Raw genomic sequence first — 13,686 nt, 5'->3', positions numbered from 1 at the left:
AGCTTCAAAATGAAAACATTTTTATTAAAGTATAATACACGTACGAGTGCATAAGTTATAAAGGAAAAGCTTGTGCATTGTCACTCTTGTAAAAGCTCATGTAATTAGTGATCTGGGTACTAATTACTGTTAGCAGTCCCTTCATCATTTGGGCTCTGTTTCTCCAAAGGTCACCACTATCCAGACTTCTATTAGCTTTGCCCATTTTTGAACTTTACACAAATGGACCCCTACAGTGGGTGCACCTGTGCCTGGTTTCTTCCACCATGTTTGTGTGTGGAGTTGTCATTCATTGTCAGGCAGCTGTTCATTCTCACTGCTCTAGAGTTCTACTGTGCGAATCTACCACGATTTACTTGTTCACTCTACAGTGGATGGGTACTGAATCGTTCCTGGGTTGTTGTTTTTTTTTTAGGTAGTATTACACTGTTATTTTAATTTACATTGCCCTGGTAATATATGATGTGGAACATCTTTTCACATGCTTATTTGTCATCTGTACATCTTTGGTGAAATGCTTTTCCATCTCTGAGGTTCCAGATTATCTTGTAAAGGGCAGGTCAGAAGCAGATTAGAAAAGGGCCTGAAACTTTTTCTCAAAAGGCATTTGATTCCATTCTCTTGTCATAGTGTGACAATGTCGTAGACGTTATAGTGCCACATTACAGCATGTGGCTGTGTTGTAGAAACATTTAAAAAAAAAAACTGTGGCTTGTGTGGGCTGACTTTGCAAAGCCCCACTTTGAAACAATAGCTTGAAAGCAGTTACTTTTCCTCATTTCTTTCTGAACATGAGCACCTGTCTGTGTGACTTAGGTGGCAGGACCAATCTGAAACCTGAGATGGGTCCCTGCGTCTTGCTGTGGTATCTTTTTTTCAGTTTGGTTCATCTTAAATATATAAGAAAAACATGCAACCACAGAGGGGAAATAACTTTTTCAAAGAAAACCTTTTTTAAAAGATTTCATTGGATGTGAGAAAAGATATTCAGATGAGATTGCTGTTCCTCATGATTTTTTTTTTTTTTTTGGTAAGAAAAGAGAAACAAAGGGGGCAGACTAAATAGGATGCCTTTCAATCCAAGAAACGGGAGACTTACCTTCTGAACCAAGTAGACACTTGTAGCTCTCTCAGCAGCTACTTTATCCAGAGGGGATCCCTCGGGAACAAAGTAACTGACATCCGCGATATGAACCCCCACTTCAAAGTTGCCTGTAAATGCAGAAGGAAGTTGATCAGTGTGGGATGGAAGGCAGGGCCATTCCCCCCGGGAATCACTCCCAGGACTGCGCGCACTCTCAGAGGCCATGGGACCTGAGGTGTGGGTCACTGTTTCCAGTCTTGCAGGGCTCTCCACCTGCCCCCCCCCCCCCCAGTGATTTGCATGGTTATGTTCCTCACTATACACTAACAGACAGTGAGATTTTTATCTTCCAGAAACAACATTAACCATCTTCGCAAGATGTCTCCTGTTTCTAAAGGCCTCTTGTGTTTGTAAACATCAGCTGACTTGCAAAGGCAGGCTCACTTGGGATGGTGAACAAGCCCTTTCAGGGCACTAGAAATGAATGAATCTCTGATTCCCACGGATTCTGTTTCTGAAGTCTCTGTTCCTCCTGTCCATTCTGACCACAGCCTTCACGTCGAGCCCTATACCTGGCCTTCCTTCCTTGATTCTGCCCCTTCTCACCTAGCCCTGTGCACTGTGGCCTGGACTCTTCTCAGCCATGGACCTGGTGATAGCACTCCTTAGCCTGGAAGCCACATCCTCCCTTGGTGTCCCCCAACCTGCCTCGCCAGCCTTCCACCTTCCCCTTCCACATCTCTGCACGCAGCTGTCATGGGACACCTCCTTCCATTCCCAGAACAGACCTTACCTCATCCCACTGAGATGTTTGCTTGGCTCATGTTTTTTTCTTCTTATGTTTGGGATTATCTCAACAGGACCTGCCTATCAAATTCCTTCTTATAAGGATCAATTCAAAGAGAATTTTAGAACAAGAGGAGATTCTCTGCCCCCTGTTTTTCCTACCTGCATGGTCAAAGCACCTAATCTATCAATGAAGATGATTACCATTGTCTTTTCTTCAGAGCACTCATCTCTGCCAGACACCACAGCATATCTTTACTGGCTTACATATGAATTGTCTGCCTCTCTTCCTACAATGTAAGCTCCAACAAAGCAGAATCTTTGTGTAAAGTTGTATAGTGTAAAGTTCACTGGTCTCAGCCCAGTACCTAGAAGAATGCCTGACAAATAGTGAGCACTCAGTAAATACCTGTTGAGTGAATGAATCAATCAATAGCTGGTTTGTTTGCCTGTTGTCTTGTCTTTTCTGATAAAAAACTCCTTTTTCCCCTTGTAAATTGCTCTGTCCCTCCCTGGTGGGGCTGTTTTTCAGCAGGTCCTGCCTACCAGTTCTACCAGAGAGACGGGCAGATGATGTAGGCTGGTGGAATCACTTAAAGTGTGGTTGAGCGGATGGTTAGGTTGAACATCCCATGAATCATCTCTCACATGCACCATATGTGACTATACACACTTACATATGTATATGAAAACGGACAGAATCCAAAAAAGATTACACATGTAAAATAAGGGTGTAGTATGACGAGTACATCATGGGCAGACAGGCATACTGATATCAACACAAAGGCGAATTTGCTTACATTTAAATATATGCTTGGGGTGCCTGGGTGGCTCAGTTGGTTGAGCATCTGACTCTTGGTTGCAGCTTGGGTCATGATCTTGTCATGAGATGGAGACCTACATTGGGCTCTGCACTGAGCACATGGCGCCTGCTTCAGAATCTTCCCCTTTCTCTCCCTCTTCCTCCCCCCTGCTCCTCCCTCACCCCTGCTTGCTTGCACATGCTTTCCCTCTCTCTTTAAAATAAATATATAAAATCTTTAAATATATGCTTGATGTAATTCCACTACACCTTATGCTTGTTCATAGTGACTTCAGGAAAGAGGATTTCTCTTTTGGGACCCCAGACAGTAAGGACCATCATAAGTCTGGTGCTGCCAAGGAAACATCTATGCCACATAATCATGCCAATATAGAAAATAAAGAGTCTAGGAAATAAAGGGAGAGTCATGATGGCCTCATTTGAACTCTAAGATCCAGCTGAATGTGAAACTAGTCTACCTATTGACTTGGCAGTTCATGAATCAATCAGTTCCCTTTCAGTTATGACTCACAGGAAGAGTCCTGACTGATACCCAAGTTGATTCAGAAGAGCTTCCGAGCACATCACTACTTGCTTCTGGCTGCCTAGATAATCAACCTGAAAGTGTCACACATTTTATCTGCAGATTTTTGAAGCAATTTATTATCCCCCTATTCCTTCTTCTCTGGGGGACCACTCTTCCTTCAGTTTTTTTCAAATGGAAAATTGTTTAAGCACGGGGTGGTTAAAAGAAGGGGCTCAGGGACAGAACAGAATTTAAGATTCCCCATTCCTCATCTGTCTCACACTCGAGGACCACCCTCCTACAGGGCGTTCATTGGGTTTTTCTGCCTAGTATTGTAATGTTAACACATTGGGGGAACTGAAGTCCATCTAGGAGATCTTGGCTGCAGTGGGATAATATTAAAGACCTACTTCCCACAGAAAAGAGGGCCATCTGGAAAGCAAAGAGAAAGGAGTGTGGCTCAGAGGTCAGCGGCCTCACTCTAAGAGCCACACAGCTGTGCTGTTGGGTCACTGGGAGCAAGGACACCTGCCCTGCAATGATCGAGGAACTCAACCCTAAGAGAATGTGGCCAAGAGCCTCAGACGGCTCAACTTCCAATTTTGATATTACAAGTATCTAAAACCAACACTTGGGGAAGGTAAAATAAAGTGTCTTCTTTTGAAGTCAGAATTATAATATATTGGCCTAACAGGTAAATATTGACCAAGGGAAAGGAGAGGATTATTACATCATGATATAAACCATAATTTTAAATTCAGTCTGTGTGTTGTTACTACACATGAACTTTCTGTCCTTAGTCAAAATTGACAAACTGACAAAGAGTTCATTACGGGAGATAAAACATGAAGAAGGCCAATCAAAACATATTTCAGAGGCTTAAATTTCACTCAGAATTCCCAGCAGAGCCTCTAAGACCAGCAAAGAGAACCTCTCTTATTCTCTCCTTTGGACCCTTTTTTTGGTGTGGAAACCCTAAGTAAATATTTTACTACATGTATTTACATAATGTGAACTTGCAGAGCTCTTGAGGCAGTGGCACTGAAGGTTTTATTCTATGAAAGAGAAAATATAAATCCAAACGTTCTGTAGTATCTGCTGCCAAGACATTTAGGACCAATTTGATGTTTAAAAAAAAATAATTGTCTTCCATATAAAAGAATTCTTTAAAACAGTTTTTTTATGTGAAAAAGTTCTCACCTACAGGGGTTAAGGTAAGCCCAGAAAGTTCTTGAAGAGCCGGGGAAGCAGAGCCCCCGGGGCTGGCCATGTCTGGCTTGCCTTGCTCAGTGCCCACAAACTTAAATGAATACAAATGCTCCTTGGAATGAACCTGAGAGGACATGAGAGCTGCTTCATCCAATTAAAACACAAATGGAACTGAAAGCAGCAGCTTAAAAACCACCTTGTCTCAGCCAGCCTCCCAGCCAGTTCAGGCACTTTCCAGCGGTGTCCCTGCCTGGTGGCCGCTGACATAACCCTCAGGTGGGGCGCTGACTACTGAAGCCACTTGCTCTACATCTTGCCACTTCAGTGACAACAGGTGAAAGTGCTCTGGCACCAGGATCAGCTTATGAACACAGTGCTGACAACGATCATAAAGTGATCAGAAGGACAGCAGTAGTGGCTGTTTAAGGTCTCCTCCAAGCCAAGGGTTCCACATACATTAATATAATTTTGACACAGGCACACAAACTGAATTTCACAGATGAATCATCTGAGGCTCAGAGAGGTTCCGAGTCACTCATCCAAGGTTACCTGCCTAGTAAGTAATCACTCCCGGATTCAAAACCAGGTCAGATTCAGAGTCTCTGCTCCTCTTCTTACCTTCCCCTCCCCTGGACTCCAAGATGATACAACTCAATTGTTCATCTCAGGAGCCGCAGCTCAAAATCTCTCCCTATCTCTAAGAGATTTAACAGAAGCCATTCACGGTCAGGGACTTAGAAATCCCATTGGCGACTTTCACCAGCCTTGTTCCCAGCCACCTCCCTATCCCTGGGTCTCTCTGGGCTCCTGCTGCCACTCCCCTTCGCTGCTTGCAGCCTGGCTGGACAACAACTGCTAAGTCCTCGACTGCAGGTCGACTTCACCATGAGTCCTGAGGATCCAGCTACTCCCATGTGTCCTCCTCAGCTTGCGGCAGAATGACTCTCCCTCAGTACCCGAAGGGGCTGCACCTCATACAGCCAGGGACGTACCAAGCTACCCCTCTGCGGACTGTGACCAGGGCCTTCCAGACTTGGGTCACTGCTAAGACCAGACAGTGGTGACAGGGGCTCTTCTTGACCAGGACATTGCTTTTGATCCAGAACATCAAGGAATAATGCTGCAAATGTACCTCACCAGCAAAAAATAGCTGCTTTTGTCTGCGTCACTAATGACCATTGTGTTGCTAAATCCAGGCCTGACTTGGCCTGACCTTACAGGGCATCTGAGACCTAGTGATTTCTCCCTCCTTGACACATGCTTCCGTGGCTTGAGCATGTCTAGCAGTGTGACTACTCCTTCTCAGGCTCCTCTTCCTCTCCTGTCCCTTATACGTTCGCATGTCTCCTAGCCCTGCCCTGGGCTGCCTTCTCTGGTCATCCTATTCTCTCCCTGGACTATCTCATCCACTCTCAGGAGTTCAAACATCATCTCTGTGCTTTGGTCTCCTTATTCTGTGCCAGCCACCTAGACTTCTTAGAGCTCCAGACTGACATGCCACTCAGCTGTTCCATGGACATCTCACACTCACACCTCTGAAAGTCCCTACCTGCAGCCAAACCATGTCTCTTCCTGCGCTCTCCATCCCAGGAGGTGGGATCACCTTCCCTAAACCAAAAGGGGCACCGTCACTACTTGAACCTAAGAAAAACTAGGCCTGTCTCTGCCTGTGTCAACCAATCACTCTGAACTCTATCTCCCAAATCTGCTGGTCTCTCTTCTTCCCACCATCCCACTGTGGTCAAGGCCACCATTGTTTCTTTGAAGGAAGATCTAAAAACCGCCTTGTTGTATTCCCTGACATTTCTCAAGCCCATTTTCCACACTGAAGATAATGTTCCTTCTAAAATACAAACCTCCCTGTCACCCTGTTTCTCTTCCTGACGACTCCTGCTGGTCCCGCAGACCACTGCATCAAGCCCACTCCCTCTGGCAGGCTTCCCCCTAATGACCTAGACAGGGTCCACTCACTCCTCTAGGTCTTCCCACAGCATCTTACACTGCGCCCCTCACCAGGGCTCAATACCACTTACTCGAAGTAGGTCATGAGGTATCTCCCCCACCCTCTGTCACCAGCACAAAGGGCAGAGAAAGGGCCCAGCACATAGTCAGTGTCTGATGTCTGCTGAACAAATCAGAAAATAACCAACATATAGGGTAGACTCGTTGCCACTCTGGGCTGAAAGGGGTTGTAAACCCTGCCTGGTCTAACTGTGCAGACTCCTCCCCATCCCAGGTCTTTCCAGAGTGAGACCAATCTATGCTTGCACACCTCAGGTGACTCAGAAATCACTACTTTTCAGCATAGTCCAGTCCGTCCTCAGATAGCAATGACAAAAATTTCTCCCTTTTCAAAGCCGATATGTCTTCCTACGGCTTTCACTTTTTGGCTCAGTTCTACCCATGGGGCTGCCCAGAACAAACCCCACTCCTGAGGATAGATAGCAATGTGGCTATGAGATATGAGTGCAGTGGCAGATCTCTCCCAGCAGGGCTGGGCTCTGCTTTGGGATTGGCAACAGCATTGACATATTTAGACAACATTGGCCCCCTGGATCTTCTTCTCTCCTTCAGGCCCAATTACCATATGACTTGGCTTTGAGTCACCTAATAATCCTCAACATCCTCCCCCAAACATGTTCCTAATAACCACCTTCATTTATTCAATTAGCCATTCAACAGATATTATTACGTTCCTACTACATGGCAGGTACTTTCTAGGCTACTGGGAACATACAAGTAGATAAGATCGACAGGGTCCCTTCTCTTGTGGGGTGTGCATTCTAGTGGGGAGAGAAAGACAACAAGCAAACAAATAAATGGTTAAGATTACTCAAGGCAGTGAAAAGGACTCTGAAGGAAATAAAACAGGCTGAGGTGATGAGAATGCCCGGGCCCCTCTTAGATTTAGTTAAGAAAGGTCTCTCTGAGGAAATAAATGGAGGCCTGTGTGTCTAAAAAGGACATCACATAATGGCACAGGGGAGCACATCGAGGCAGAATAACCAGAACAAAGGGTCAGAGGTGGGAGCAAGTTGGCTGCATGGAAGGTATAAAAAGAAGGGGAGATCTGGAACCCAGGAGGCTAGTGAGGTAGATTGGGGCCCTGATGAGAGATGCCCTGCTGGGCCAAGATGAACCATTTAGATTTCATTTCAAGTGCAGCAGGAAACCACTAGAGAGTTTTAAGCAGAGAAGCAAATATAGCACCTTTACTTTCTCATTGTATCACTTCTTCATTCTGCATATTGTGCTTCTGCAAATGCGGTCTCAGGTGGTACTGGACTGAAAAGGAGTCAGGAAGAATACAATCTCTTAGGAATGATGCTGCCAGGCAAACAAATTCAACCAACCCTTCCGGGAAGCAATATGTTTGGTAAACAGATGTAGATGATGAAAAGAAGCTAATCTACAAGATGTAGTGATAGACACCATAGACACTGGACTTCCCATCTCACAGACTGGCCTCCAACTGGCCTATGTGATGGGAAAATATTCTCTTGCTTGGGTCACTCTCTTGACCCTGTGGTGATTAGTCTTTCCAACAACACAAGGCTTAACAGAGATAGAAAGCTGTGTTCTGAAAGCTTGAGAAGGGGAGTCCAATGGGGAGAATGGGGGGGGGCAGGGAGGGGTAGGGAGGGGCCAGCAGCCTTCTGCTGTCAAGACTTCCCCAGCAGTGATGGGCCTCCTTCAGGGCCACACATCCAGTCAGAATGCGGGTCCCGACCTTAGCTTGGCCTCTTGCATTTTAGAGACAGATTCACAGCTGAGGAACAACTGGGCTTGGATCACCTTGTAGCCACACGATAAACTCCATCTTTTATTGGGGTAAGCAAACTCCCCCTTACTTTGATGGAAACACTGATTGGGTAAGAGAGACAACTCAAACTCTGACGTCTTTCAGTTCTGTGTGGTATTCAGTTATGTAATGAAACACAAAAGCTGACCACTGTACAGCAAGCCATGGCAGTACTCCATGGCCATGACGTGGCAATGGTTTGAAGACATTTCATAAACTTGAAAGGAGTCAAAGTGAAAAAATTCTAGGACAAGTATATCTGAATGCAATGTAAGGTATCCGCATATGAAGAGGAGTTGTACAAGAGGATTTCTCAGACCCTCCTGAAGGCCAGGATTCGAAGAGTCTGTACATTGTCTCTTTTAATTTTCCTTTTGCCTCTAGCAAAGGGTTAATGAGGACCTTTAGCTGCAAACTCCTTAACTGGTGAGCTCACCTTCTGGAACTAAGCAGCTTAGAGAACCTTTTTCCTTCATTATTACAAAGGGCTCTATCAATCTGCAAGTACTCAACTAAACTGCCCACACAGCAATTTTTGTCATGTTCAATCTAATTCTCAGGAATCTAAGTTTAAATTTATATGAACAGCATGGAAGAGGAACACCCAGGTAGTAAATTCCACTTTTCCCCTTCCAAATGATTTGAGCAATGGCCTCCTTCATTAACAGGAAAGAGAATGAGGAGCTGAACATGTGAGGCTGGCACACCCAACGTCTGGGAATTTCCAGGCATTTCAGAAGTGAGTGGGGAAAGCCCAGGTCAGCTGGTCAGGCCTGGGACAGAGCACGGAGCACAGGCTCGTGCAAAGCTCTGAGTGCAGGAGGGCAGGCATTTGGTCTTTTCCTCAACACTGAGAGAGAGTGAAGTCAGAGGGACCATGAAGGACCCTTGGAAGTAATTTCAAAGATAGCAGGTCCAAATAGTTACGGGTGGAAGTGGGGGTGGGAGATGGGGATGTGGGTAGGGTGTGAATGGGGTAAACTGGTCATGGTTTCGCCAGGGCTGGTGAGCTTTCACCAGGGCTGGGTGATGGGAACAAGGAGTTTCATTATACTATTCTGTCTACTTCTGTGCATGTTCGAAATTCTCTATCCAAAAATTAAAAAAAAAAAAAAAAGTTTGCAGGGGCTGAAGCCAAGAAAAGAAAAAAGTTTAAAAGGGAAAAATCCAGTTAAGTAAAACTAGCTATGAGTTTTGAAAGAAGGACAAGCCAATAGAGGCAGGAGAGGGTTACTGCTTGAACAAAATTAAAATGTCCCCAGTGATGATTTCTGGAGGCCGAGGATATGGGGACTGTTCCTTTTTACATTATACACATTTGTAATGTTTCCAGCTTTCAAAGGCTGGAAAAAAAGATAAAAAGTACAAAATAAGAAACTGCAAACCTGGCTTTAAAAAAATGGCTGCAAAGAAATATATCAAGATGGTAATGATGGTTTTCTCTAAGTGGTAGGATTATGAATTTTTCTTTTTGTTTGTATGTAAATATTAATATTTCCATCATAAATGGATGGCTTAACAGTCTTTCTTTCCTTCTTTCTTCCCTCCCTCCCCTCTTTCTTTCCTTCTTTCCTTTTTCCCCCCTCTTTCTTTCAAATAAAAACATACCAACACCACGCTATGTCCTTGCTTTGCCACCTCTTAATCCTGGATGCCCCACCACACAGCAAGAGAAGGCACCACTGGCTGGCCTGGGCAGGGGGCAGTGAGTGGTAGCAGCTCATCCGACAGGTCTCCTGGCGGGCAAGGGTGAAGAAAGCACTTTATAGGCCAGTTCTATTAGAGGTGAGCTCAGTAAATGAAGCAGCACAAGCGGGCATGTTCCTTCTACATAAGAAACAACTATTTTCATGCCAGAAATGTGACTCCAGTTCACGGCAGCCTGTGGCTTTTGTCATCACTTTACAGGTCCAGCGTGTGTAGCTAGCCCAGGGAACCTACCCTTCCTCCTGCCTGTGGTGTACAGGGAATGCGTGCACGATCCCAGCAGACCGTTTCCCACAGACACAGGTTTGAACACCAGATTTCAGCAGATTTTCAAACCCATTTATTAATTTTTCTATTTTAGAAAAGCCTCTCTACAAAACATAATTACTGGTTTCTAATAGACAAATTTAAAAGAGGGGTACCATTTTTGACAAGTATTTAAGAAATCTAATAAGCATCTCTGTGAATTTAAATGCCTGTTCACTAGATGCAACTGCTCCCAACAACTGCTTAACCTGATCCCAGCCTTCCTTTCAGCTAGAATCAAAGCAGCTTTCATAGTCCCCTTGAATTTGGAGAGGCAATAGCTTTCAAAAGCTTTATGTCCTGTGACAAAACCCCTTAAGGGCTTTTCTCACATTCTGGAGAAGCTGTTTTAGTTTCTGATTATTTTTTTGCCATACCAAATTCATCTTTTTTGGATCTAATTACTCAGTTTCACTAATTAATTTCTTTTTCATGAAGAAGAAACCGTTTTCTGCTTCTCTAAGTTAACAAGAAATGATACTGTCACATATGCATGCTTATGAGCTGATGATAGGAGCTCACCCTTACTGGCCGTCCCCCAACAAGAGCACACTAACTGCTTGCTTCCTTGTTTACATTAATTCATTTAATCCTCACAATGCTGTGAGACGGATCTCTTCCTACAGATGAGGAAATAGACCTAGGGCAGGCAGACAGCTTGCATCAAGGTCTGGCTCCCAAGCCTAAGCCCTTGATTACCACTTTATGGGATTTGCGCCTTAATATCAGGTACCTGACTAATTTGTAATTGCTTCTTTCTTAACCCCTATAATACTACAAGCGCTCTTACTGTACCAGTTTGTAAAGGATCATACATTTACCTTGCAGAACACACACTTTAAGACAAATAGGTAGAAGAGAGTATGATTTTAAACAGAGCCAAAATTGACTCCTTTATAGGGACAGTAAATATTCACTGAAATTGAAAACCTACAACCAATGGTCACTTTCTATTTATGAATATCCATATATCAATATCAGTTTTAATTTAGTTTTCATATAAAGTATTTTGAATTGCTAAATTTTTTGGTAACTAGATGCCAATGCTTTAATTATTAATTCTTTATGGTTTTAACACTTCTGGATGGAAATCCTCTATAAATGTATTATATATTTCCTTTTCTTAATAGCAGAATATAATTCACTATTAATATATTAAGGTCCTTATGCTGAATATTTCTTTTATACTTTCCAATAGATGCTGGTGTGGTTGAGTAGGGCACAGTGTCCAGTCCCTAGGATGTACTCTCAATTTTACTTGTCACTTGTGTCACCAAAATGGAATTAACATTGTTCAGATGCAAAACCTCCTGGTTAATTGTAATCACAGTTATCACTGATTGGACCTGGCACATAAAATATTCAAATACTTCTCAATTAAATGAATCTACTGCACAAAATTTCTATGGGGTAGGTACTATTAATTTTAATGTTTTATAGGTGAAGACATTCAGGCTCAGAGAGGTTAGAGGACTTGCCTGATGGGGGAAGCCTGCATTAGAATACCGTTGGACTCTACTATCAATGTTCCTAACTATCACACCACAGGGCCACAAGGTCCCGCCATTTCCTGAGGGGTTTTAGTCATCCTTTGATGAGCAGCCCCCTTGACTTCTTGTTTCTTAGCAGCTTTGTTGAGATCGAATGCACATACTATACCATTCACTCATGCAAAGTGTACAGTTTTAATACATGTACAATTGTGCCGCCATCACCACCATCAACACTAACATTAAAACATTGTGCTACCCCTAAAAGGAGCTGCATACCTGTTTTCAGCCACTTCCTATCTCTCTTCAACCTTCCCAGCCTCAGGCCACCACTAATCTACTCTGTCTCTATAGATGTGCTTCTTTTGGACATCTCATATACATGGAATGGTACAGTATGTGGTCTTTTGTGATTGTCTTCCTTTACCTAACAATGTTTCCAGTCAGTCCTTTATTTCTTTTTATGATTGAATAATGTTCCACTGTATGGTAATACTGCATTTCTTTATTCTTGAGTTGACAGACATTGGGGTTGTTTCTACTTTTAATGCCCCTTCACCTCCTAAAATAAATTTTTTTTTAAAACGATTTGTTTTCAGTAATCTCTACACCCAATGTGAAGCTTGAACTCACACCCTAACATCAAGAGTTGCATGCTCTCCTGAGTGAGCCAGCCAGGAGCCCCCAAAAGAAACTTTTTATCGAGGTATAAAATACAAAGTATACAATCCACAAGTATGAATTTTTACAAAGTGAATACACTTAGGTAATCACTCCCTAGTTCAAGATATAGAACATAACCAAAAGTCCAGAAGCTTCTTTTGTGCTTTCCACTCAGTCTTTCTACCCACCAAAGATAACTGGTTTTCTGACCTCTGCAATCTACAATCATTGATCAGAGTTGCATTTACACAAATGGATTCATTCAGTAGGTATATTGTGCGTGGGGGGATATCCGCCTTCTTTTGCTCAACGTGTTTGAGACTCATCCATGTTGAGTTTTAAATCCGGTCTGTACCACCACTGTTCCATACTCCTTTGTAAGACTACACCACAATTTATCCATTTTACTGTTGATAGATACTTGGGTTGTTTTCAATGTTTTGCTATCATGAATCACACTTCCAGGAATACTCTTGTCCATATGTACTCATTTCTGTTGCCTATATATCTAAGAATGAAACTGCTAGGCCACAAGTGTGGATCTATTCAGTTCGATTACATACTGTACAACCGTTTTTTCAAAGTGGTCATCCTAAACTGCACTACTACTCTGTGTACAAGAGGTCTCATTGCTTCACACCTCCACTAACAATTGGTATTATCAGCTTTCAAAAATCTTTAGCTATTCTGGTAGGAACATAGTAGTAACTCACTGTGGTTTTGATTTCCATTTTCCCTGTGGACTAATGATATTAAGAACTTTTCCTATGTTTCTGACTACCAGCTATCTATTTTAGAAAGTGCCTATTCAACTCTTTACATATTCTCAATAGGAGTCCTTTGCTTCTATAGATCATTACAAATGCCTTCTCCTCTGAGGCTTGCCTTTTCATTATTTTGATGGTGTCTTTTGATAAACGGAAGTTCTTAAATTTAATGAAAGTCAACTTATCATTTTCTTCCTTGAAGGTGAATACCTTCTGTGTCCCACTGCAGTAATCTTTGCCTATCTCAAGGTCATGAGGCTATTCTTCTATATTATCTTCTAGAAGTGTATGTTGTACCTTTCCAACTTAGATCTATGAGCCACGTGGAGTTGACTTTTATAGAAGATGTGAAGGAGGAATCAAATTTCATTTTTCCCCATAATGGATACACAGTTGATCTAGAATTTTTTTCTCTACTACACTGAGAAATACTGTGTTGTAGAGACACTATGACACCTTTGTTGAAAACCAGGTGATCATATATATGGATCTGTTTCTGGACTTTCAATTCTATTTCCACCTTCACTTCTGAATAGCAACTGAA

At 43.0% G+C, this 13,686-nt stretch overlaps 1 protein-coding gene across 10 annotated transcripts in view; it reads right to left on the bottom strand.

Annotated features, from left to right (window-relative positions):
- Positions 1 to 13,686, bottom strand: part of DIS3L2 (DIS3 like 3'-5' exoribonuclease 2) — a 346,723-nt gene that overhangs the window by 106,722 nt on the left and 226,315 nt on the right. For all 10 annotated transcript variants that reach the window (XR_012016729.1, XM_072796677.1, XM_072796673.1 and 7 more), the window contains one exon: positions 1,100 to 1,212. Coding sequence is in view for 9 of the 10 variants with exons in the window: in XM_072796677.1 (XP_072652778.1) it covers positions 1,100 to 1,212 (113 nt within the window). In the remaining variant the exon portion in view is untranslated. The remainder of the gene's footprint in view (positions 1 to 1,099; positions 1,213 to 13,686) is intronic.

The sequence above is a fragment of the Canis lupus genome, chromosome 24 (assembly GCF_048164855.1).
Source record: "Canis lupus baileyi chromosome 24, mCanLup2.hap1, whole genome shotgun sequence".
NCBI lineage: Eukaryota > Metazoa > Chordata > Mammalia > Carnivora > Canidae > Canis > Canis lupus.
This window is presented reverse-complemented; position numbering and strand designations above follow the sequence as displayed.